This window comes from Manis javanica, chromosome 5 (assembly GCF_040802235.1).
Source record: "Manis javanica isolate MJ-LG chromosome 5, MJ_LKY, whole genome shotgun sequence".
Lineage (NCBI taxonomy): Eukaryota > Metazoa > Chordata > Mammalia > Pholidota > Manidae > Manis > Manis javanica.
In genome coordinates this window covers 28,894,640-28,919,938 of record NC_133160.1, presented here as the reverse complement: position 1 = coordinate 28,919,938, position 25,299 = coordinate 28,894,640, and the positions used below count along the sequence as shown (strand labels likewise).

General features: G+C 53.2%; 2 protein-coding genes across 13 annotated transcripts; one reads left to right on the top strand and one right to left on the bottom strand.

Annotated features, from left to right (window-relative positions):
• Window positions 1-1,062: 1,062 nt before the first annotated feature.
• On the top strand, window positions 1,063-11,714 carry SLC4A11 (solute carrier family 4 member 11). Of its 10 annotated transcripts, XM_037017381.2 has the most exons (22): window positions 1,063-1,295; window positions 1,543-1,618; window positions 2,355-2,463; window positions 3,088-3,129; window positions 4,960-5,112; window positions 5,239-5,288; window positions 5,581-5,812; window positions 5,897-5,978; window positions 6,217-6,340; window positions 7,738-7,953; window positions 8,032-8,125; window positions 8,238-8,363; window positions 8,442-8,555; window positions 8,644-8,776; window positions 9,050-9,123; window positions 9,546-9,798; window positions 9,877-9,983; window positions 10,066-10,234; window positions 10,328-10,501; window positions 10,706-10,901; window positions 10,985-11,154; window positions 11,279-11,714. In XM_037017381.2, exons 4-22 carry the CDS (start codon window positions 3,099-3,101, stop codon window positions 11,340-11,342), a joined length of 2,562 nt encoding a protein of 853 aa, XP_036873276.1. In that variant the 5' UTR covers window positions 1,063-1,295; window positions 1,543-1,618; window positions 2,355-2,463; window positions 3,088-3,098; the 3' UTR covers window positions 11,343-11,714. The 10 variants fall into 10 exon arrangements, 9 of the variants coding, with proteins under 9 accessions (XP_036873276.1, XP_036873278.1, XP_017520955.1 ...); XM_037017383.2 differs by lacking the exon at window positions 1,543-1,618; XR_005061117.2 differs by lacking the exon at window positions 1,063-1,295 and having other exon boundaries at window positions 1,325-1,618; window positions 10,797-10,901.
• On the bottom strand, window positions 7,832-24,909 carry ITPA (inosine triphosphatase). 3 transcript variants are annotated; one of them, XM_073236849.1, is made up of 9 exons: window positions 24,754-24,834; window positions 23,904-23,938; window positions 22,725-22,782; window positions 22,571-22,635; window positions 19,142-19,215; window positions 18,279-18,310; window positions 17,662-17,777; window positions 14,995-15,071; window positions 13,350-13,813 (listed from the first exon to the last, which is right to left on the bottom strand). In XM_073236849.1, exons 2-9 carry the CDS (start codon window positions 23,913-23,915, stop codon window positions 13,672-13,674), a joined length of 576 nt encoding a protein of 191 aa, XP_073092950.1. In that variant the 5' UTR covers window positions 23,916-23,938; window positions 24,754-24,834; the 3' UTR covers window positions 13,350-13,671. The 3 variants fall into 3 exon arrangements, with proteins under 3 accessions (XP_017520971.1, XP_073092950.1, XP_017520963.2); XM_017665482.3 differs by lacking the exons at window positions 13,350-13,813; window positions 23,904-23,938 and adding an exon at window positions 7,832-7,947 and having other exon boundaries at window positions 24,754-24,909; XM_017665474.3 differs by lacking the exon at window positions 23,904-23,938 and having other exon boundaries at window positions 24,754-24,908.
• Between the last annotated feature and the right edge of the window lie 390 nt (window positions 24,910-25,299).

Below are 25,299 nucleotides of genomic sequence, written 5' to 3'. Positions count from 1 at the left end.
AGCCTAGATATTTCCAGATGGGAGAGGTTGGGGCCAAAACAGGTGGCTTTTCAGGGGTCCAGCCCCTGCACCGCTTCCTGTGCAGTCTGTTCTTCAGTTCTCCAAAACCTCCAGCCCTCACCCATGGGACTCCAGGAGTGTGCCACTGGCTGGGGATCCCTAGCGAGAGGGCATCTAGAGAAGGTACCAAGGGCAGAGTGGAGGGAATGGCCAGGATGACCCTGTGTCTCCCTCCCAGGCCCTGCTCACCCTCCACAAAAGCAGCATGCAGCCAGCCCCCAGTCAGTTGTCAGAGTTAAGTAGGTATCCTCCCAGGCTGCTCCTGGAGCAGTCAGGAGCAGGATGCTCAAGGCCCTCCCGACCACGAGGTCATTTATCTACCAGAGAGGTACCCCCATGGCTTCCTGCCCCGACGGCATCTCTTCTAGCAAGGCTGTTGCTGGGAGGGAAACCCGGCAGCCCAACTCACCACCTGATTGTGCATAGGGCCCCCTCCCAATGCATCAGGAGTTCTGCAGAGAAGCCCCTCCACAGAGGTGGGCTCACCTTCCTCTTGCCTCTGGCCCCTCTATCATGCCTGGGGTATAGTGGCTGAGACTCTTGTCCCAAAAGGGGGTTGGGTGGTGGAGGAGGATCGCGGCTAGTCCTCGAGCTGGCAGCCAGGGGTGGAGGGGATGGGGAGAATTCTTGGTCTCTCTCTCTCTCTCTCCTCGCAGAAGACAAGACGCCGGAGAAGGCGCATCCCCAGACCCCGTGTCCGGGAAGGAAAACCGGGCGGCGGGGCCACCTTGGGAAGAAGGAAAGGAGTCGCGAGCCAAGACCTTGACCCAAGAGAAGACGGAGGGCGCGGAGCGACCAGGCCAGGATTGACACCGAGAGGAGTGCTGCTAGCAAACCCGACGCAGCGGAGCGGGCCGGGGCGTATCCCCGGGAATGCGCGCCGGCCCGTCTAGTTTGCCAGTGCGCGCTTCCTGGAGGAGGAATAGGAGGGCTTACCGCGCGAGCAACCAAGACCAGGGGAGAGGGCGGGGCAGCTGGCGGAGGCCCCCTACCGAGAGGAGGGGGCGGGGGCCGGCCGCGAGCATAAAGCCGACGCCGGGGAAGTCCTCCCCCGCCCTGCTGCAGTGCCACCACTCCACCGGTTCCCGCGCCCGTCAAGCTTCTCCCCAGACCGCCCGGCCCCTAACGCTGAGACGTCTGGGCGTGCGCCCGGACCCGAAGGATCCTGGTCTACACACTCTGCCTAACTCGCCGCGGGCTCCCGGGAGCAGCCCGCCCGGGGCTGAGGAGCGCGGGTGAGAGCGCAGGGCGGTATTCCGCCCTTGGTGACACGACCTCCTGCGCGGGGGCGAGGCCTATGAGCGGCATTAGGACCCAGGTGCGGCGCGGGGGTGTGTCGCTGGATCCCGCCGCCCGCACGCCTAGTTTGGGGGGTCCCCCAGCCTGAGGCAAGGAGCCGGGCGTGCGCGCGCGTCGGCAGCGGTCCGGTGGCCGATCGCCTAGGCCAGGGCCGCGGCCTCCAGGTGTGTGTTCCACCTCCAGCCTTGCGGTGGGAAGGCCGCCCGGTCTCCGCGGCAAAGTCGTGCGAGGACCGGGACACGAAGCCGTCGGAGCACTGGTGAGAATGCCAGTGCCGCCGGCCCCGGGGCATGGTCGGAGAGAGGGTCGTGGGGGATCTGGTTGTGGTTCTACCTAGACAGAGTGAAAGTGAGCACGAGTACGCGGGGAGTGGAGGGAGGCTCGGGGACGGCTTCGTGGTCACCGTAGGCTTGCTTTAATGCTGAATCGCCAACTTGAAATGCTTAAGTTTTTGAACCAATGAGGTAGCCGGTGGAGGGGCGGGGGGGTGCTTGGAAGTGGGTGGGGCGGAGCTTTGGGTTCGCTAGCACCCCGAATGCCGGGCTCTTAAGAGCGGGGCACGCTGACGCCTCGGAAAACCTCATTTTACAACCCCCAACCCTCGACCCCGACACCTTCCTGCCGCGGAGCTGCGGGAAAGCCTGCCCATCCTTTGGGGTGCCCGGCCCTCTGTTCTCTGCGCGGCCACAGGGACTTTACCTCGCGGCTCTGACACCCGAGGGCGAGCCCGGGGTTTGTATGAGCATTTTACCTGCACATGAGGCGCCTGGGATGGGAGCAGATTATGCACCACCCCCACCCTTCTAGACCCTCTTCCTCTGTCAACCCCTGCGGCCGCGGATGCTACCGGCCCCGCCCCTCCCTTCTGGATGCGGCCCTGGCTCCCGCCCTGCGCGTCCGTCCGCATCCTGCCCCCAGACACCCAGGGTCTCCGAGTCTGGAGGCGCTTTCCTCTCGTGCACGCGGCACCTCCTGGCGTTTCCTTCCTCGCACAGCACCGCATAAACAGCCAGGACCGTCCGGGGCCCCGCACGCGGCGCGAGGAGAGTGCACTCGCCCCCACCCCATCCCGTCTTCCTTGAGGACCAACGGCTCCGCCTCTCAGTAGGCCCGGGACACGGTGACGCCCTGGGGAGGAAGGGGAGGAGGAGGAGGCCGTTGCTGAGTCGGCTGTCCCCCACCCCGCACCCCGATCCCGACCCCAGTGTGACCTCGGGCGACTGCCCGTGTGATGGGTGTTGATGGCCCCAGAGACCTACGTGAAAGGGAGAGTCGCAGTGTGCTGGGAGGAGGGTCCCAGCCCAGGTTCTGGGCTTGGCAGCGAAGCCTCGAGAGGAGGCCGTCTGTTGCAGGGAAGGTGGAGAGACAGAGCTCCTCCCGGCAGCTGAATTCTGCACACAGGGGTCCTGCCTTACTTCTCTGGGTACTATTAATAAGTCCTGGAGAAAACATGCTGAGAACCTCTCCCATCTTCAACCCTTTCCCATCTCGGCGACCCCTACCAAGTGGGCTGAAGAATAATAGTCTTGGCTTCCTCTGGCTCCTCCAGGGGCTTCTCGCTAGTACTGCCTACTGTTCCTTTATCTCCCCAGGTTGGCCTGGGTTGGGTCTCTGGGAAGGATAAGAAGGAATCAGCAGGGTTGGTGTGGGGTGGGAAGCAAATGGGCCCTGGCAACTGTCCAGGGCTGTACTATGGAGCTGGTGACAATTCCTTGGCTTCCCTTGCAGCAAACTCTGTCATGTCACAGAACGGATGCCTTGAAGATTCAGGTGAGTGCCTTTCAAGTGTGGGTATGTGTAGAGAGAAATTGCTGGTCAAAAGTCTCTAGGGGTTCTAGTCCATCCACCCGGATAGCCATGGCCTTGGCACCTGTCTGGGTCCTGTGTTAGTGCTGGGATGCTTTTAGATCATCCCCTCCAGGAGGCTGTGGTGTGTGACTGGAGAGGCAGCTGACACTGCCCTCGACTCTGGCAGGTCTCTGGTCATCCTGTGGTCCTAGGAGGGCATGCTGCTCCCTCTCCTGGGCAGGTTAGGTGTTTGGCTAGGCTGCAGGATAGAAGTGGGGACATGGCATCCCAGGGGCCTTCAGGGACTTGGTAGTCTCAGCTGGGCAGGTCTAAGTAGAGCCAAGGGTAGGGGAGAAGTGGGGAGTGTGAGGGGCAGTGCCAAGGAATAGTGGATGCTGGGCGGGTAACAGAAAGGAGGCTGGGGCAAGTTGGGGCTGGGGAACCAGGTGGTCTATGCAAAGCAGGCCTGGAATTGGGAAGGGGTTTTTCATGGACAGAGCTCTGGAACAAAAGCAGGAGGGACATCTTTTGACTTAATAGTTCTTCTCTGGGCTCTGGGTGCAGTGTAGACCTGGAGGTAGGGATCACCAGTCCCTGGGGGCCTTGGTGGGGAGGCCTAGTGCCTGCTGCCCAGAAAGAGCCCAGGCTGAGCACAGGACATGGGGGGAACAGGGCCTGGGATGTGCAGAGGAAACTGGCAGGCAGGAGTGGAAGTGAGTCAGGGTGAGTCACTGCCCGGCAGGTGTAGGCATGCTACTGACCCTTCCTTGTCCCTGTGCAGGTGTTTGTTAGTGTGTGAGACAGGGCATTAGGAGGACTTGCAAGAGCAGGAGGGGTTCCATCAAGCCTTGAAGAAGGCCTTCCAGGAGGGGAGCCCTTGGTTTAGAGGACAGGAGCTGGCATGCCCGGGGCATTGGCCTACTGGCCTGAGGAGTGAGAGTCTGAGGCCCCAGGTGGGACTGGTCCTGAGGGGCCAGGGGTCAGGATAAGGAGCAAGGCTGTCTCAGACTGTCATCTCAGAGGCTGCAGGGAGCCCCAGCAAGACTTGGCAAGATGGGAACATTTGCATGTCACCAGGAAGCCTTCCTGTATGATAGGCAGTTGCAGGAACCGAGATGCAGACCAAGAGCAAGGGGGCAGCCGGCTCTGTGCTCTGGAGTCCCATGGCACCGCAGCGCTCCTTACCCAACATGGGGGTGGTGCTGAGATGAGGTCTTCTGGGGGTCCCAGCCCCTGTCAGCCCCTGTCTGTTTCTCTGGCTCTCCTGCTACTGGGTCTAGTCTGATATCTGCACCAGGTTTCCCAGTCTTGATGCCTCACCGCACACACCCTCCCCAGGAGGAGGACCTCTAAGACCCTGTGCCAGTGAGGCAGGGGGGAGCTGGTCCGGATACTGCAGGGGCTCTGGCTTCCCTTGGGTTTCATCTGGCGAGCCAGGCAGGTCTGGGTCCTGTAACCTGGGGGTTCTGGGAGGGCAGGGGCTGGGCAGGCGTCACTGTATCATTGCATCGTGTGCCTGGCCCAAGTTTGTGGTGTGAACTCATTTTTCTCTAACTAACCAGTTCGTGTGGGTCTGAACAGTGCAGGGCTGAGCTTTTGTACTCTGAGGGGCACCAGGCCAGGACTAAATATTCTGCCTGCCAGGCCGAAGGCTCCCTTCCTGGCCTACGAGAGAGCCACCATGCACTAAGGGTGCGCCCAGAGGACAGCCTGCTGCCTCTGCTTCCTGGGCTCAGAGACCCTCCATCTAGCATGGAGCACTGACGGCCAGGCCCTCTTGGGGGTCTCTCCCGGTGGTGGTTGAGTCTCTAGGCTACCTCAAGTGTGACACAGATGATGCCTCTGAAACCCGTGAGGAGAGCCTGGGGGATGAGGCCTTCGACACGGTCAACTCCTCCATTGTGTCTGGCGAGAGCATCCGTGTTTTTGTCAACGTCAACCTCGAGGTGCAGCCCGCCCAGGCTGGTATGGGGATTGTAGCAGGGACAGGCTGGGGGGTGGGCAGGGGACTGGATAGACATGGCCCCACTCCACTAAGAGAGACTTGAAGAAGAGGTGGGGTGGCACCCTGAGCCCCTCACTTTTTTCTAGCGGAGAGTGAGTCATCAGGTGGCTGCGGGCTCCTACATACCTCCCGAAAGGTGAGTGGCCTGTCGGCAGGATGGGAGACTTTTGGTCCTGGGCCACTAGTTGGGGGTGGAGGTGGCTGCTCCCTGGGAAAGCTCGCACTGCTCCCCTCTCACACTAAGCAGAGATGTCACACTAGCCCAAGCCTTGGCTATTGGGACCAGCCATGCTGGGCCTTCCCTCCTGGAGCGGGTGTTGGTCCTGGTTAGCAGGGGCAGCCAAGGACCACCATGGATGAGGGGCCCAGGCAGTGACAGTGGGTCTTCTTCATGGGCCTGTGTCATTCTGTGCGTGGGGTCCTCATAGTACCTGAAGTTAAAGAACTTTGAGGAAGAGATCCGAGCACACAGGGACCTAGATGGCTTCCTGGCACGGGCCAGAATCATCCTGAATGAGACGGCCACCTCACTGGATGATGTGCTGCGGGCCATGCTGCACCGCTTAGCCCATGACCCCTACAACATTGAGCCAGACTGCAACCTAGACCTGCTCATGGCCATGCTCTTCACTGATGCCGGGGCCCCCAAGGAAGGTAAAGGTAAGGCCTGTCTGCCCACCTGGGCAGGGAAGGTTAGGGAGGTGGGCCAGCTGACCCTCCTCCTCCCTCGCACTCTATCCTTAGTGCACCTGCTGTCAGATACCATCCAAGGGGTCACTGCCACGGCCACAGGGGTGCAATACCAGCAGTCATGGCTCTGTATCATGTGAGTTGCCAGGCCACCGTATTTGGCTTCCCCATGTCACACTGGAACTAGGCATCCCATGTCCCTGCAGAGACTCCACCCAGTTTGGGGCAGAGGGCATGAGCACTCCATCCCATTTGGTCTTTTTTTCTCCCTAACAGGGGTCGCCAGGGGGCACACTTGGGGGCTTTGGGTTGGGGGAGCTCCAGCTTCCAAGGGTGACAGCTGTGTGCTGTGTGCCCTGCCCTGTCCCTGCTAGATGTACCTCCAAGGCCTTGCTGAAGCGGCACGTGTGCATCAGCCGTCTGGTGCGCCCACAGAACTGGGGGGAGAATTCCTGTGAGGTGCGGTTCGTCATCCTGGTGCTCACCCCCCCCAAGATGGTAAGGGTCTTGGGGCAGGTCTTTCTTGGGGAGGAGGGCTCTAGGTTGCTCTGTCCCCTTCCCAGGGGCATCCCTCCATGTGCTGGAGGGTCCCATAGTCTGGTCTCTGAAGGCTTCATGCTCACCCCAGCCATCCATCTCTGCCCTGCTGGGTTATCTGAGGCGTCCTTGCTAGGTCCTCATCCAACCCTAATCATTCCAGAGATTGCCAAAAAGGTAGTATTTCCTTTTTGACAGGAGATGCTTTTTTAAATTGTTATTCAAACATAGGGCCTTTCTTTGGCCTGCCCTGACCCTAATCCTTCCAGTTGGCTGGCTTTGTGATTTGCTGACCAAGGATCCCTACTCCTTCCTGGGCTATAACCTCCTGGTCAGGGGCATCTTGCATTTGTGGGGGCTGAAGCTGATAGAATTTTGGGGGTCTTTTAAGGAAAAGGATTTAAAAATTATGACGAGAGAATGGCCAGGGCCCCTCCACAGGCCTGGGAGGGGACTTAACACTTAAGCTTCCATTAGTTTCTTGATGATTCTGCCCTTGCCTCTCATGTAGACACAGAATTTGGCATGACCCCCTCCCCAGGCTTTTCTTTAGACGAGGGGCTACTGAGGGGAATGGCCGGCCGGGGATTTTATAGACATGCTATGGTCCTCCCCAAGCATTCCAGAGCTGGTGACAGAGGGAGGGCATTTAGTTTAGGGCAGTGGGCACTCATGGGTCAGAGAGAGCAACAGCTGGCAAGGTGGCCAGAACAGTGGAAGAAGCAGGATCCTAAGAGTGGTGTGGGTAGACCAGTGCCTTGGGACAAGCCAACCGCCTGACACGTGATTCCTCCTGGGAGAACAAGCCTGTTCTAAAATCTCACAGAAGAGGATATGCAGTCCAGCCCTGGCACTGTTGCTCTGGATGGCACAAAGGGTTGGACATGGCTCCCAGGGGACCTTGGTCGGGGAGGTGAGACATGTTGCTGGGGTGGAGGCTAGACACTGAGTTTATAGTGAGGATTGACCCTGGCCAGGCAAGAATCCCTCTGAAAATCAGATAAACCACAGACAGTACAAACACCACTGGTCAAATGCAGCTGGAAAGATGTATTTTCCTCCATCACTGATTTCATCATCCACGATGACACCGATTTGTGTTCTCAGGGCAAGACCAACTCCTGAGTTACTGAGAATGCATGAGTTCATAAGGAAAACACTAGTTTGATGGCAGTTCTAGTAATCTCACCTGGTGGGAATTGTGGCAGGGTTCACTAATGCTTGAGCTTTGGGGGACAGAACCTGCTGCCAGTTCACAAGGAGAGTACCTGCTATATGCTGGGAACATCCTTGTATGGCAAGGGCACCCTCTGCTCTGCAGGGCCTACAGACATGATTCTTCTTTCCTCTACCCCCAGAAAAGCACCAAGACTGCAACAGAGGTAGCGCGTACATTCGCCACCATGTTCTTGGACATAACCTTCCGCCAGAAGCTTCTGAAGACTCGCACAGAGGAAGAATTCAAGGAGGCCCTGGTACATCAGAGACAACTGCTCACCATGGTGAACCATCATCTGACCCCCAGCATGAAGGGCTACACCATGAGCTCCGTCTGCATCCACAGACACCTGCAGGTACAGAGTGGAGGTGGGCCTGGGTGGCAGTGCAGGGCACAGGCCACAGGGCTAACAGACATCTGTCCTCCTCCCCAGCCCCTGCGACACAAGGACTTTCTCCCTGTGGGGAAGGGCATCCGGGAGGACATTGCCCGCAGGTTCCCCGTGTATGCGTTGGACTTCACTGATGGTACGTGGCCCTCTGGTCCCCCCAGAGATAGGCCTGTGGCTCAGGTCCCAGGACAACCTGTGCGCCTGTCCTGCATCCCCAATACAGTCTCCATCCCATCCCCTGTTCCTAGGCATTATTGGGAAAAACAAGGCTATGGGCAAATACATCACCACCACTCTGTTCCTCTACTTCACCTGCCTCCTGCCCACAATCGCTTTTGGGTCCCTCAACGATGAGAACACAAACGGGGCCATTGGTGAGGGGCTGAGGGCTGGTAGGGATGTGCGGGTAGGGTAGAGGCCATGGTGCCTGCCTGACTGCCCCACTCCCTCAGATGTGCAGAAGACCATAGCGGGGCAGAGCATCGGAGGCCTCCTGTACGCGCTCTTCTCTGGGCAGCCGCTGGTGGTGCTGCTGACAACAGCGCCTCTGGCCCTCTACATCCACGGTGCCATGGGGGCGTCAGTGGGAGGGTGGTTTCCAAGGTCCCTGGCCCTGGCCTGGCCCTGACCGCCCACCCGTCCTGTTGCTTGCAGTGATCCGTGGCATCTGTGATGACTATGATCTCGACTTCAACACCTTCTATGCGTGGACGGGCCTATGGAACAGTTTCTTCCTTGCGCTTTATGCCCTCTTCAATCTCAGCCTGGTCATGAGTGTCTTCAAGAGGTGACAGGGCCTTCCCTGAGCTGCTGGGTCCCTCAAGCAGGAGGGAAACCAGGGCAGAGATCTGGGTCAGCCTCTATGCCAGCCTCTGAAGTCCTGTAACCCTAGAGTGGATGGGTTACCCCCACATCACTACCCCCACGGGGAAAGCCTGGGACCTTGGATGGTCTTGTGGCAGGAGGAGGTGGGGGGACCATACAGAAGCTCAGGGAAGCCTTCCCCCTTGGCCCCTTACAGCTCACCCTCATCTTAAGAGGCATTATCACCCCCTGGCAGGTCAACAGAGGAAATCATTGCCCTGTTCATTTCCATCACATTCGTGCTGGATGCTGTCAAGGGCATGGTCAAAAGTGAGTGTCCAGCTGGTGGCCACCAGCTGCAGGGAGAGCTGACTTGAGATGGGGACAACGGGCTGTGACCTGGGCAGCCAAGAAGCTAGCAGGCTGACGTTGCTGCCATGGTCCAGGGTGCTCTGGGGAGCTGTGACTGGCAGAGAGCAGTAGGCCCATGAGCTGGAGGGGCCAGTGCTGCCCAGGCAGGATCAGAAGCACTGGCCAGGTGCTGTCAGACGGAGCAAAGGGACAACAGCTGGGGGCAGGGCAGGGGTCATGGCAGGTCAGTGGATCATGGCTGACAGAGAAGGCCAGATCCCCCACCTCCTCCCAGAAGCCTTTTCTCCCCTTGGAGTCCCTCTACCTCACATCCAGGAGGCAGCTGGGCTCCCATCTCCCAGAGCCCAGAATGGCTGAGGCCGGCTGGCCTCTATCCACAGTATTCCAGAAGTACTACTATGGCCACAACTTTGGGAAACTCTACATGGACAGCACTTCCATGGTGAGCCAGCTGGGCCTGAACACCAGCCTCCACACTGCCCTCAACACCAGCTTCCTGACCAGCACACCAGAGCTGACCTCCTTGGGCAGCCGTGGCTCTGAGCACCCAGGCCGGGAGACTGCCGTGCTCAGCCTCCTCATCATGCTGGGCACACTCTGGCTGAGCTACACACTCTACCAGTTCAAGAAGAGGTGAGGGGGGGTCCAGGGTGAGGAGAAGGGGGCAGAGTCCCCAGGCCATGCAAACACACCTGCGGCCTGTGTCCCCAGCCCCTACCTGCACCCCCACATGCGTGAGATCCTGTCAGACTGTGCCTTGCCCATCTCGGTGCTCACCTTCTCTCTCATCTGCTCCTATGGCTTCCAGGAAATTAAGAGTAAGTTGGGACCAGGCTGGGCTGGGGTACGGTTGCTGCCTGGGGCCTGCAGGCTTGAGCAGGGGCCTGTACCCTGCTGCAGTGAGCAAGTTCAGCTACAACCCCAGCGAAAGCCTCTTTGAGCTAGCCGAGATGCACTCGCTGTCCCTAGCGGCCATCGGCGGTGCCATGGGCCTTGGCTTCCTGCTCTCCATGCTCTTCTTCATCGAGCAGAACCTGGTGGCTGCCTTGACCAATGCTCCGGAGAATAGGTTTGCAGGGCTGTGCAGGGAGGGGTGAGCATGTGCCCAGCCCTCCAAAGGGCCAGCGGCTATCTGTCCACATGTGGCCCCTGTCTGTCACAGGCTGGTGAAGGGCACTGCCTACCATTGGGACCTCCTGCTCATCGCCATCATCAACACAGGGCTGTCTCTGTTTGGGCTGCCCTGGATCCATGCTGCCTACCCCCACTCTCCGTTGCACGTACGGGCTCTGGCTTTGGTGGAGGAGCGAGTGGAGAACGGGCACATTTATGAGACGTGAGTGTGACAACAGCCCCTTGAGACCTGAAGGGTCACGTGGACCATGAGGTAGGAGGGACCCTGGGCCACATGACCCAGGGAGGGCTGTGGCCCAGGAGTAAGGGCCCAGAAATGATGTAGCCCAGAACCACGTGTGACCAGAGGTTGGCTGTGGCCCCATGACCAGAGCAGATGACCAGTGGGTGCCCTGGGACCACACAGGATCGTGAATGTGAAGGAGACGCGGCTGACCACACTGGGTGCGAGCGTCCTGGTGGGGTTCTCCCTCCTGCTGCTGCCCTTCCCACTACAGTGGATCCCCAAGCCTGTGCTGTACGGCCTCTTCCTGTACATCGCACTCACCTCCATTGACAGCAACCAGCTCTTCGAGCGCATGGTTCTGCTGCTCAAGGACCAGGTGGGTGTGTGGCCCTGTGTGGGAGGGGTGTGGGTAGGGGTTCAGCCTCCCACCTGCCTAAGCCTGGTTCCTGCTGCCTGCAGACCTCATACCCACCCACCCACTACGTCCGGAGGGTGCCGCAGAGGAAGATCCACTACTTCACAGGCCTGCAGGTCCTGCAGCTGCTGCTGCTCTGTGCCTTTGGCATGAGCACCCTGCCCTACATGAAGATGATCTTTCCTCTCATCATGATCGCCATGATCCCCATCCGGTATGGGAGCTGGGTCGCACAGTGGCGAGCTGCGGTGGGCAGCCTGGCCCTGTGGGTGGGCTGGAGTGGTGCCCTCTGCCTTGTCTGACCCAGTGCTCACCCTCTGCCCTCCACTCCACCCCAGCTACAACCTGCTGCCCCGAATCATTGAAGCCAAATACTTGGACGTCATGGATGCTGAGCACTGAGGCCTTGACTGTACGGCCCTGGCCATACCCCATTAGTCCGACCCTCCTGGTCTTCCCAGTCTGGCTCTATGGCAGTGTGGGGAGGTGTGTATCTTTTGGGGTGTCACTCGTGCTACACCCCCTAACAGCTGTCCCCACAAGCCTAGGGCATCTGGGCATTCAGTGGTGGGTGCGCCTTCCCATCTCCCCGTTAGCCTTTTACTTTACGTTAAGAACACTGCTCAGGGCAGCTTCTGCCCAGAGTGGGACTAAGCTGACGGATTTTCTTTTGATAAAAGAGTCAGATGCCTGAAAGAGAAACCATTTCCTTGATTGTGTAAGGAACTCGCTGTATGCACATTAGAGAATAAAGCTCCTGTTTCTATGCTTCTACATGCTGCCTCCATCCCTGCTGCCTGGCCCACCCCAGCCTCTGAAGGCTACATGAAGGCCCTGCAGAGTGGGGAAACCTACCCAGGGGAAGTGGAATGGAAGGGACCAAAGTTTGTTGAGTGCCACTTGTGTGCTGTCACCTCCAACCCCACCCAGTGGACATCAGCTCAGCAGGGAAACCTGGAAGATTGGGAGGCCTCTGCACTGCTATGTTGCCAGGAACCTGTAGGGAAAGTGGTCTGGGAACAGCATGTGCTAGGGCCCTGAGGAGAGGGCTTAGGCCAGTGAAGAGCCATGGCTGGTGGGAGAGATAGGTAGGGCTGACAGCAGAGGGTCCTGACTCCCAAAGGCAGCTGCAGAGCAGCCTGAAAGGAGACTGAAAACAGGCACGTGTAGGTCCGAACAGCAGTTCTGATCTCTCCAGCGTGTTGGGTGGCTCCTAGCTTTTATATTCAGAGGGCTTTGGGTGGAGCAGGGGCTGTGCCTGCACCAAGAGGGTGGTGAGGTGGATGCGAGCATGTTCAGAGTTGTTTGTGGAGATGGGTAGCTAAAGGCTTAAAGGGGAACAGTGTACAGTGGGCCCAGGACAGAACGAGGAAGCTGAGCAGAAAATGCAAAGGGCTGTCCCACCCGTGTGGGAAGTGACCCTTCTTTGAGGCCCCCTGCCCAGTGGCCTGAGTGTTTTCTGCAAGGGAGCCATGTCCAGAATCACCAGGCGGGAAGCAGGCAGGCCCCTAGCACCCCACATCTGAGCCCAGCCAGACACCACCCACCACCAGGGAGACAACTCAGGAGGCTGGGCCTGGCCATTGGCATTCACTAGGGAAACAAGAGCTGGCAGATGAACTCCCTCACGGGCCACGGGAACCAAGGAATTATACTCTCTCCTCACCCATACATGCTGTGCAGTGTAGGTGGGAAAACTGGCGAGACCCAGACCCCTGGACCATGCTGCCAGCACTGGGGAACAGTATCTGGGGGGGACGTCCTCCAGAGCTGCCTATGAGCACACAAGCCAGCCCAGGAGTGACTGGCAGCACTAAGCACCCCTCCCCATCCCATCCCACACAACAGGTCTTTCTGAGCATCTTTGGGGTAGGGCACCTCTTACCAGAGAAACACCTGCAGGAAAGGCAAAGGAACCACTCCTAGGCCCTGAGGTGCTTCCGAGGGAATGGTGTCACCAGGACACAGTGAGGGTCTAGGGTAGCTGAGGCAGGCCTCCTGAGGGGCCTAGAGGCCCCAGGCTGAACGCGGCACAACCCAACTGGGGTCAAGGACTCCATTCCACCACCACCCCGCTATGAAAATGAACTTGACATTGCAATCATAGACCAGGACCTTAGCTGCTCTAAGGTATATGGAACAAGCCTGCACTGCCTGCCACTTAACCCAGCAAACACCATGGAGGCCAGCTGGGCAGCAGTATCACTCAGTGAGTGGATGGCCGGCACGGATCTCACGTGTAAAAGGTCAGTGCATGACCTGAACAACAAAAGGAAAGATACAACACTCCCTCTAGCAAAGGCTCCCAAGCGCCCCTGGCACAGTGCCGCCCTGTCCAGTAGTCCCACCCCCACCCAGGGGGTTCCTGCTCCTGCCAAAGGGGGCAAGTTTCAAGGCAGACATACCTAGTTTATTTTGGAAGCAAGTGTCTTCCCGTACTTTTATTTGCTGCATTTCAAAAACATGAAGAGCTGTAGTTTGGTTCTTCCCCAAACCCTCAATCCTGCCATGGCTAGTTTAACTCCCAAAGACCTTTTTAAATCCCAGGCCTGGAGACTGCAGGGGAGACCACTGAAACCCCAAGGGCAAGAGAATGGTGTTCCTGCCCAGCGCTTCTCCAGGCAGAGCCAGCTGCCCTCCAGAGGGCCAGTGAGGCTGTCTCCACATCTCCAGGAAGTAGCAGTGAGGGAAACATTTGGAGGGGTGTCTGCTCCGTGGGTGAGGTTCCAGGCTAGCCCTCCCCAGACCCCCAGCCAGAGTGGTCGTCACTAGCCCCAGGAGTGGTCAGGCTGCAGAAGTGTTCTTGCAGCTCTCGCAGAGCCCGGAAGCGATGGGAGATGGCATTTTTCTCAGCCTTGGGCATCTCGGCATACCTAAGGGGCAGCAGCAGCACCTCAGAGGAGCCTGGACTCAGGGAAGGTGTGCATTCCTCACATCACCCCGCAGTCCCAGGAAAGGGTAGACGGGCCACCAGCAAATTACAGTCAGTGTTAATTTTTTAAAAAATAGGATAATTTTAAATTCCCCTCTAGGTGAAACCCATATTAATGAGTATGGAAGGATGTTAAACTTGCTCTAGTGTGTCCAAAAGTCATTAAGGGAAACCGGGGACAGGGGGATGAGCTGCATGTTTGATCAGCTTTGTCATCTGTTGACAGGAAGCAGTGGGGCCTGACAGAGCAAACAGCAGTCTCCTCTAATGTGCTATAGGTGGGGAGGAGCAGGGGACAGAAGGCCAGTGGCCTGTCCTCCGTGTCAGGACTCCAGGGGGGTGAGAATCCCACATCCCTGTCATGGGCTTCCGATCTGTGCTGTCCAATAGGTGACCACTAGCCAGCCACATGTGGCCATTTAAATTTAAATCAATAGCAACTGAATAAAAATTTCTGTTCCTCAGCAGGCCGAACCATATTTTAAATGCTCCACAGCCACATGTGGCTAGTGGCTACTGGATTAGACAGAGAGAGAACATTTCTCTCACCAAAGACATTTTTGGACAGTGCCGCTTCACACAGCCCTCAATCCTGCCTGCCTATAACAGCACCTCAGGCCACACTCCCCAACAGCCCCTCTAGTCTGGAAAATCTGATTCCAATAATGGCCAATGGGACTTGTCCCATGTAAACAAGGGGAGTTAGTGTGAAATACTGACGCTTTGCATTGGGAAGATTTAATGTGGTGCTGACCAAAGACCACAAAAGTGTGTTAACGTTTATCCAAACTAGACAAGGGAGTCAGATCATCCCACAAAACTATCAGGTTTATAGCTGACAAGCCAAGGGCAGAGAGGGGAAGCCACTGAAGTTACAGAGCTGCCCTGCAGGGAGGTGGAGCCCGAGAGCCCAGGACTCCCAGCTCTGCCCGCCTCCCCGACTGTGGGCTGGGCCACCCAGATTCCTTTCACCCACCCCAGCAGAGCTGCCTTCAGCTGAAACAACACCCTCAGAGCCTGGCCCCACCCATCTCTGCATGCCTGCACCTGGGCGGGGTGCCCACCCAACCCAGACCGCTGCGCTCCTGACCCCACACCCCGAGAGAAACTGGAGCTCCTTACGTCTGCTCATATCCATCAGGCTGAAAGCAGGGGTCCCAGCCAAAGTCCCGGCAGCCTCGGGGTACCACAATCCGGCCCTGCCAGAGAATGGAGGGACAGGTATGTCACTGCATGTGGAGGGGATGTACTAGGAGGAAGGCAGCAGCCAGTTTGTGTTTGGTTAATGAATCTGGCTAACCCTATTTACTCAAAATATGTGGTTTCAAGGGGTCCAACATGCCTGCAAATGTTTGCCAAATACATAAATAAAATGCAGAGTGGGACAGCTCTCCCTGAACATACATGAACCACATCCTTGACCACACCAGTGCCTCTGGAGCTACCCTCCCCCTCCACAGCTTTAACCAACTGTGACTTCATTGAGGAAGAGAGTCAACTTTGAGTAACTGATAGAAAACATTTTCTTCTAATAGGAAGTTGAGGGCCCTTAACTTAGCAGACAAGCCCTATGCCCACTACTATTACCGTATTTCTCAAAATACAAAGGAAGCTCTAATAATTAAGTGAAATAACACAATTAGAAATTACTTAGCACAGTGTCCAATGCATAATGACCTTAATAAATACTTAAAATGGGCACATTCCAACAGAAAAATGTTAACACAGAGAAGCAATTTAGTCCAGTGTCACGAAATAGCATGTTGCCATGAAAGATTAAAAAAGAAAAAAGAAAAAAAAAGCTAATTAAAAAAAATACAAGGAAGTGGTAGAAGATGGGGAGATTGGCCACATAAAAGTCAAGTTGTTCAGACCAAAGGCAAATTCTGCCTCTGCTAGAAGGGAGCTGTGTGACCAAGGTCAGTTACCAAAGCACTTGGAACCTTCCACACAACAGATGGTTTCTGAACATTTACAGTGGTGCAGGTAGTGTTCTCAGCACTGGGGTCATAGCAGGCCTAGCCCTGCCCTCAAAGAATGGATCTCTTGAGTAAAACAGGCATTAAGTACACCAGTAAACAAATGAGTGGTTACCCAAGGCAAAGTGCTTTAAAGGGAACAAACAAGGAGCTGGGCCCAAGAAAGCAGGATGGAGTAACTTAGATGGGGAGCTCAGGGAAGGCCTCAGTGAGGAGGGAACACTGGCCCCAGAGAGGGCCAGGTAAGAACATTCTAAGTGGAGGACACAGCTGATGCCAAGGTCCTGAGATGGGGAAGATCTTGAGACAGGCATTGCTGAAAGGATACATAGTTGGGTTTAAAGAGCTCAGGTGGGAACAGAAGGAGAAACAGAGCTATTGCAGGTAAAGTGGGGGTAGGCAGGCAACAAGGTATGTAAAGCAGCCAAGGCTGGGGAGACAGTAAGGCATGGTGGGGATTGCGTTAACCAGGTCCTGTTATCAGGGACTATGGTTATTCAAACTTCTGAGTTTTAAGAGATAATTTTCAGTGAAAGTAGCAGACAACTGCAATCACATTTAAAACATTTAGCCAAGCAGTTATGACCCAGCAATCCCACTTCTGGGTATATATCCCAGAGAACTAAAATCAGCATTGCAAAGAGGAATTTGTAAACCCATGTTTATACTCTTCACATGCCTAGTCACAACAGCCAAAATGTGGAAGCAACCTAAATGTCCATTGACAGATGGATAAAGAAAATGTGGTACGTGTGTATATACATATATACACACACACACACACATATATATATACACACACACACACACACACACACACAGATTATTCAGCTTTAAAAAAGGAAATTCCATCATATGCTACAACATGAATGATCCTTAAGGAAATTATGCTAAGTGCAGTAAGCCAGCCACAAAAATTAAGGACAAATACTGTATGATCCCACTTATATGAGGTGCCTAAAATGGTCAAATCCACAGAGACAGAAAGTAGAACAGTGGTTGCCAGGACCTGGGGGCTGGTGGAAGGTAAGGGGAACTGTTCAATGGCACAGTTTAATTATGCAAGATGAAATAGTTCTAGACATCTGTTATACAACAGTATACATATAGTTAACACTACTGTACTGTACAATTAAAAATGGTGAAGATGGTAACTTTTATGTTTTTGACAGTAATAAAAAAATTTTTTAGCCAAACAGGGCAACATGAAACATCTGTGTACAGCCCCCAATGGAGCCTATGGTGAAGGGCTTTGTGGGCCACGGTGGGGCTCTGGATTTTATCCTGGGCAGAAGGGACTAATCACAGGAGTGATGTGCACTCCAGACAAGGAAGGAACGGATGGGCTCAGGGGAGCAGGCCAGCCCAAAGGTTAGTTTGTATCCTGTTAGAAGCTGCTAAACCTAAGGATCTGATACTTAGGCATGGGGGTGTGGAAGGGCAGCTGGGGGAAGAATGAGTTGGGAGAAGTAAGATTCTATATGACCAGGGAAAGCTGGAAAGGCCGTGAGATATTCAAGGGAAGTTTGGAGAAGTTGGCTGAAATGGAGCCTGAAGAGCTGTCACCCTGTTTCCACATCTGCTTTGCTTCACAGGAGGGCATACAGTGCAGAACTCTGGGTATACCAGGCTTTAGCAGCTGTGACCCATTTTGCACTTCCCTGAAACACCAGCCTCAGGGATCAAATACATTCCGGATTGACAGTGCTTCTAGCTGTGGTGCCAGGGGCACGTCTGGGCAAGCCTGGGTGACAAGCTCACACTGCAGTGCCCTCTGGTGGTGCGTGGGAGAACCAGCATGGGTACACACCGAGGTCCGGCCCCGGAACAGATGCACTGGTGCGCCCGGGTCCCCGGTGCTGAGCGCGAACGTGCAGAGTGCATAGGCGGACTTGTCCTCGAATCCGGCCAGGAGCTGGTGGAGACCTGCGGGTGGGCGCAGTGAAGGCTCAGCGCAGTCTTGCTGCTCAGCCCCCACCCGCACCACTGAGGCCTGGGATGGTGGGGAGAAGGCCCCAATTTGGAGGGCTTACATGCCCCATCAGACAGGCTTTGTGGTGATAACACTAGAAGCGGTTGATGGGGACATGGGGTTCATCATTCAACTCTATTTTATGAGGCCAGGAGAAGCAGGCAGCCCCCTATTTCCCAGGCCCTGAGCAAGGCACAGAGAAACAAACAGTCAACAGAGCCAGTCTTCTCAGCAGAGTTCAAACTACCTTTGTCTCAAACCCACAACTCCCAACAGCCCTTCCCCACCACTCTTCCCATATCTCAGCTCTCTCTGGGGCCCAGGGTGGGGAAACTGAGGTGAACCGAGGCTCCATGGTGGGGGCACAACCTGAGATTCTGACTACAAGCTGGACCCTTCCCCTAGACCATCTTTGGATCCTCAATTCCCAACAGATCTAAAGGGGAAATAAATACCTTCAGGCTTTAATTTCTCCAGAAACCACTTGCTGCAAGAGAAATAAAAGTTGAGTCAGACACCAGAAGCAGATGGACCTTCCTACCACCTTCTTCTCTGTCCTGCACCCCCCAGGATTAGAGCCCCAGCTCAGCCAAGGGGACATAATAAATAACGTCTCAGCTTAAAATGAAGAGAAATAACCCAATAGGAAAAAGAAAACGGGGCCAACAGGCAATGCACAGATGAATAAAACCAATGAGGGCCTCAACCTCACTGTTAATTAGAAAAATGTGAATTCAAACTGAACATTTCATACTCTCCACACTGCAAAATATTAAAAAGTCATAATACTCAATGCTGGTAAGGATATGGAGCAATGTATAGGGTAAATAAAAATGTGTAAGAGTTCTACTGTCTTGGCAAACGTGTTTGGCAATCCAAATGTGAAAGACCCACAGCTCTAACAGCACTTCTGTGCACGTGGCCTCCAACCCTACAGAGGGCAATTCATATTGGGGTATCTGTACCCTAGAGATACACAAAGACTTTCTGAGAGGCTCCAGGGCACTGCATAGTTTTAAGCAAATCTATTTTCAGATCTCAACTTCCTTATTTCCTCTTTCCTGAAACTGATCTGCCTATGAATGTACTTCTCCAATGCGTGGGTTACCCTTGCCCATCTCCACTTACACAATCACATTCTCACACTTCACAAAAGAAAGGCATGCCTCTCCCCCATCCCTAATCCTTCCTCAGGACACTCTGAAATATTGCTGTTGATGCCAAGACAGTGACTGACCCACAATATCATGTAACCAATCATTTCAAAGTTCAGGTGGCTTTGTAGCCAAAGCCCTGTAAGGGGATGGGGAGCACTCACATGTAAGGACCAGGGAGGCCTCCAAGGGCATTGAAGCACAGACAGGTGTCCTCTACTAGAACAGGCCCCTGTACCTGCAGCACAAGGAAATGCAGCCCTGAGACGTGTGATCAGCAAGAGGCTCTCCCCTGCCCACAGCTATTTGGGACCTGCCTGCCATCCAGTAGCCTTTGGCTAATCTCTTATCTTTATTTTAGAGATAAGGACACCTTGGCTGATCTCTTATCTTCATTTTAGAGATAAGGATACCATAGTTAATCTCCTATCTTCATTTCAGAGATAGGGACACCTAACTTCGGCAGGGTGCACAGCTTGCTCCAGGCACAGCAACAGGGGAGCTGGGATTCATACTCAGGCTGCCTGACTCTACATAAGGTGTTCTTCTCAGTTTCACTGACGTGTGTGAGTGCAGGAGTCAATGGGTGTGGGGATAATGTAGGGGCTGAAATGTATGTATCTGAAAACTGGGGAGAGACAATTATTTGTATGTGTTGGTCTGGGAGGACACCATGCAGTCAAGGTTGAGAAAAGTTTATCAGACATACAGAGAAGACATAAGACCCATTCTCCTTAAAGTTTTCCAAAAAATAGAAGAGAAGGGAATACTTCCAAACTCATTCTATGAAGCCAGCATCACCCTAATACCAAAACCAGGCAAAGACCCCACCAAAAAAGAAAATTACAGACCAATATCCCTGATTAACATTGATGCAAAAATACTCAACAAAATATTAGCAAACTGAATTAAAAAATACACCAAGAGGATCATACACAGTGACCAAGTGGGATTCATCCCAGAGATGCAAGGATGGTACAACATTCGAAAATCCATCAACATCATCCATCACATCAACAAAAAGGACAAAAACCACATAATCATCTCCATAGACACTGAAAAAGCATTCGACAAAATTCAGCATCCATTCATGATAAAAACTCTCAACAAAATGGGGATAGAGGGCAAGTACCTTAACATAATAAAGGCCATATATGATAAACCCACAGCCAACATCATACTGAACAGCGAGAAGCTGAAAGCTCTCCCTCTAAGATCAGGAACAAGACAGGGATGCCCACTCCCCCCCCCCCCCCATTATTCAACATAGTACTGGAGGTCCTAGCCACGGCAATCAGACAAAACAAAGAAATACAAGGTATCCAGATTGGTAAAGAAGAAGTCAAACTGTCACTATTTGTGGATGACATGATAGTGTACATAAAAAACCCTAAAGATTCCACTCCCAAACTACTAGAACTAATATCTGAATTCAGCCAAGTTGCAGGATACAAAATTAATACACAGAAATCTGTTGTATTCCTTTACACTAATTATGAACTAGCAAAAAGAGAAATCAGGAAAACAATTCCATTCACAATTGCATCAAAAAAAATAAAATTCCTACGAATAAAGCTAAGCAAGGAAGTGAAAGACTTTTACCCTGAAAACTACAAGACACTCTTAAGAGAAATTAAAGAGGACACTAACAAATGGAAACTCATCCCATGCTCTTGGCTAGGAAGAATTAATATCGTCAAAATGGCCATCCTGCCCAAAGCAATCTACAGATTCAATGCAATACCTATCAAATTACCAAAGCATTCTTAAACAAACTGGAACAAATAATTTTAAAATTCATATGGAACCACAGAAGACCCCAAATAGCCAAAGCAATCTGAGAAGGAAGAATAAAGCAGGGGGGATCTTGCTTCCCAACTTCAAGCTCTACTACAAAGCCACAGTAATTAAGACAATTTGGTACTGGCACAAGAACAGACCCACAGACCAGTGGAACAGAATAGAGAGTCCAGATATTAACCCAAACATATATGGTCAATTAATATAGGATAAAAGAGCCATGGACACACAATGGGGAAATGATAGTCTCTTCAACAGCTGGTGTTGGCAAAACTGGACAGCTACGTGTAAGAGAATGAAACTGGATCACTGTCTAACCCCATACACAAAAGTAAATTTGAAATGGATCAAAGACCTGAATGTAAGTCATGAAACCATAAAACTCTTAGAAAAAAATATAGGCAAATATCTCTTGGACATAAACATGAGCAACTTCTTCATGAACATATCTCCCCAGGCAAGGTAAACAAAAGCAAAAATGAACAAGTGGGACTATATCAAGCTGAAAAGCTTCTGTACAGCAAAGGACACCAATAATAGAAGAAAAAGGCATCCTACAGTATGGGAGAATATATTCATAAATGACAGATCTGATAAAGGGTTGACATCCAAAATACATAAAGAGTTCACACACCTCAGCGGACAAAAAGCAAATAATCCAATTAAAAAATGGGCAGAGGAGCTGAACAGACAGTTCTCCAAAGAAGAAATTCAGATGGCCAACATGAAAAGATGCTCCACATCGCTAGTCATCAGAGAAATGCAAATTAAAACTACAATGAGATATCACCTCAACACCAGTAAGGATCGCCACCATCCAAAAGACAAACAAAAACAAATGTTGGCGAGGATGTGGAGAAAGGGAAACCCTCCTACACTGCTGGTGGGAATGTAAACTAGTTCAACCATTGTGGAAAGCAGTATGGAGGTTCCTCAAAAAACTAAAAATAGAAATACCATTTGACTCAGGAAATCCACTCCTAGGAATTTACCCTAAGAATGCAGAAGCCCCGTTTGAAAAAGACATACACACCCCTATGTTTATCACAGCCCTGTTTACAATAGTCAAGAAATGGAAGCAACCTAAGGGTCCCAACAGTAGATGAATGGATAAAAAAGATGTGGTACACATACACAATGGAATATTATTCAGCCATAAGAAGAAAACAAATCCAACCATTTGCAACAACATGGATGGAGCTAGAGGGTATTATGCTCAGTGAAATAAGCCATGCAGAGAAAGACAAGTATCAAATGATTTCCCTCATCTGTGGAGTATAACAGCAAAGAAAAAACTGAAGGAACAAAACAGCAGCAGACTCACAGAACCCAAGAATGGACTAACAGTTACCAAAGGGAGAGGGACTGGGGAGGATGGGTGGGAAGGGAGGGATAAGGGGGAGGGAAAAGGGGGCATTACTATTAGCAGAGATAATGTGGGGTGGGGCACAGGGAAGGCTGTACAACACAGAGAAGACAAGTAGTGATTCTATAGCATCTTACTATGCTGATGGACAGTAACTGTAATAGGATAGGTGAGGGGGACTTGGTGATGGGGGAGTCTAGTAAACATAATGTTCCTCATGTAACTGTAGATTAATGATACCAAAAAAAAAAAAAAGAAAGAAAGAAAAGAACGCATTACAGGGTCAACTTTAACTGACTCCAATCTAGCTTGGCCTGGGCAGGTCCTCAGACAAACTGTGCCCTGTTGTTCCCCACCCATCCCCAGTATGCAGAGGCCCCAGGAGCCACCAGGACAAGGGAGCGAGGGACACGCACGGAGCAAGCACCTGGCGAGCTGCCTCCTGACACTTCTGTATGGAAATCTCATCAGGCTCTCCCTGGTACTCTGGCACTTATTGGAGAAACAGACACACACAGAGAGTCAGGTCATGGGGAGACAGAGAACTCAAACCATTTTTCAAAAGTAAAACAGGGACATACAGTCAATTTTCTGTGCCACCAAAGTGCACGGAAACTTCTCTCCTAGAATCTGAATGACCTGTTCCAAAATGAAAGAACATTTATCACCATTTGTTAACAATTCCCCATTACTATAAAACTGACATCTGCCTTTCTCTTCAGGTAACTCTCCTGCCAGTCCCCTAAAGCTTACCAAATCAGGCCCAGGAACCTCACCCCTGCCTTCAGAGTTCCACCCCAGCAGATCAACTCCCCCATCTCCTCATCCTCCTAGTCCTCCTACCTCAGTTCCGTGTCCATGCTAAAACCCCATCCAGAAACGCTCTTCCCCTTCCCAATGTTCCCAGAAATCCTACCTATCCTCCTAGGCCAGGAATTCCCCATCAGGAGTTACCCAGAATTCAGGAGGCCTGCAAATTCTGATGGGAAAAAATACCTATTTCCACTAATCCCTAGCTGAAATTCAGCATCTCTTTCAATTGTGAATATAGAAAACAAACTAAAATAGCATTAGCAGCTCCTGTGACCTTTAAACCTATTGAAATCACAGGTTGTCATATCCCATTACAGTCATAGCAGATATCACAAGATACTGTTTATAATCCTCAGTATTTTTAAATTACAGTAACAAACAATGCTAGAATGAACCTTTCACTGCATTTATAAAATATATATGACCAGTCACAAATATTTGTGATATTTTGAAAACTGTACTACAGTAGAATTGGTTTCCTTTGCAATCCTATATATTTTATTTTGTCCATTTAAAAATATTTTCCTGAAAAAGGGTTCATAGGCATCACCGTCTACTAATGGGTACCAAGGGATAAAGAGTTAAGATTCCCTGTTCTAGACCAACCTCAAGTCTATCTTCTCCAATGAGCCTCGTCTAGCCACTGCAGCCCTTTCTTTAAATGTGGGAGGGCCGTAGTCTCAAGCAAAGGCAGAGATGGGCTTGGGAGTTGGCACCCACCATCCTGCATTGGGGCTCTTTTCAGGATGGCACTGACTGCTCGACTGGTCTGGCCTGACGATCCCAAACCTTTTATCAGCACAGGGCTCTGGCTCCTGTACTGGCATAGAAGTGCCATCTGTCCCAATACTTATGCATAAATGAAGAGTTCCCTAATAACTGCACCCCACTCGTCTGCCTCAGACACATCTAGTGGATGTGGTCTTGATCCGTCCCACAAGACCTACCTCCTTGGCCATGGATCTCTGAGCAGGGACAAACCCTTGACACAAGCAAGATCAGTCAAAGGTGATGTCCAGCAGAAGCCTCACTGCCCCCTCCACCAGAAAACCCCAACAGGAGAAGGGATAAGCATCCAGAGAGAACTACAAGGACAAGCCAGCCCCTGGAGAAACTTCTCAAGTCGTGTGGGACACCATAACATTGTATTCCCACAAGTCACCTAGAGGTTTACATGAGCTACCTGTGTACCTTTCATTTGCAGCCAAAGATGTTCCATCAACCTCTAGAATCCTCAGAGCTAGCCACAAAGTCCCTGTAGGCAGGAACTTTGGATCTACTGCCTCCTTCACTCCTCTCCATTGCGCTGTGAAGCGGACCTCGCACATTAGCCCCTTCACAGATGCGGAAAGAGGCCAGGAGAGGTTGAGGACCACATTTCTGGACGGTGTAGCGTGAACGGCTCTGCCTGCTTGCCTGTCCCATGCCCTGTCCAAACCCCCAGACGAGCAGAGTGGTCTGGATCAGTTCAAGAGGGGTGTCGGAGTCAGGGTTTGAGGTCTCGCTTAACATGTGATTAGGACAGGTGCGAAGGACCCCGCCAATCCTTCCACTCTTGCGGCCCCTGAGCTCACAAGTCCTGTGCCCGGGTCTGTCAAGCCCCTCATTCTATCAAGCCCAACCCCGGCCCGCCCCCACTCCACACACGCAGCCGTTCGACTCCGCTGCCCCATCCTGTACCACACACCCAGTTCTGCCTCTCCGTTTCCCCTCCTCCACCCTATACCCAGCCGGCCTTGCCACACGCTACGCTACCCCCAGCCGCCTCCTGGCCAGACTCCCACACCCTCTCGGCACCTCCTCCAGCTTTTTGGCGTTCCCTGTGACAAACACGATTTTTTTCCCGGCCAAAGAGGCCGCCATGGTGATGCCCTGTGACCGGGCAGACCTGCCGGAAGCCCTTCTGCCTGGAGTCTCGGCACTTCCGACTGTCCCGGAAGGGGGCGGACCAGCTTCCGGCCGAGGGTCTTGGGAGGTGCAGCCTCCGCACCCGATTACGCTCCCTGGGCCCCGGCGACAGCCTCCCTGCTTCCGGGACGGAAAGGCCGCCGCGCTGAGCACTCAGATTGCTTGCTCAGTCTTCCCGGAGACATAACGCCCCTTTCCTGGATAAGCAGTCCGGGGCGTCGGGACGCTAGAAGAGAGGAAAGTGGCTCAGCCCCCTTCCACCCACCAAATTGCGAGGCCTTCCAGAGACTGAAGGTTGGGTGTGTCAGATCTCCCCAGAGATGCCGTCTTCCAGCACCAGAAGAAATAGTTAAGACCCCCGCCTCACCCCTGTTCTCTCCCCTCTTTAGGACTGGGGCACCGAAGGAAGCAAAAAACCCCTCGTCCCTACCCCGA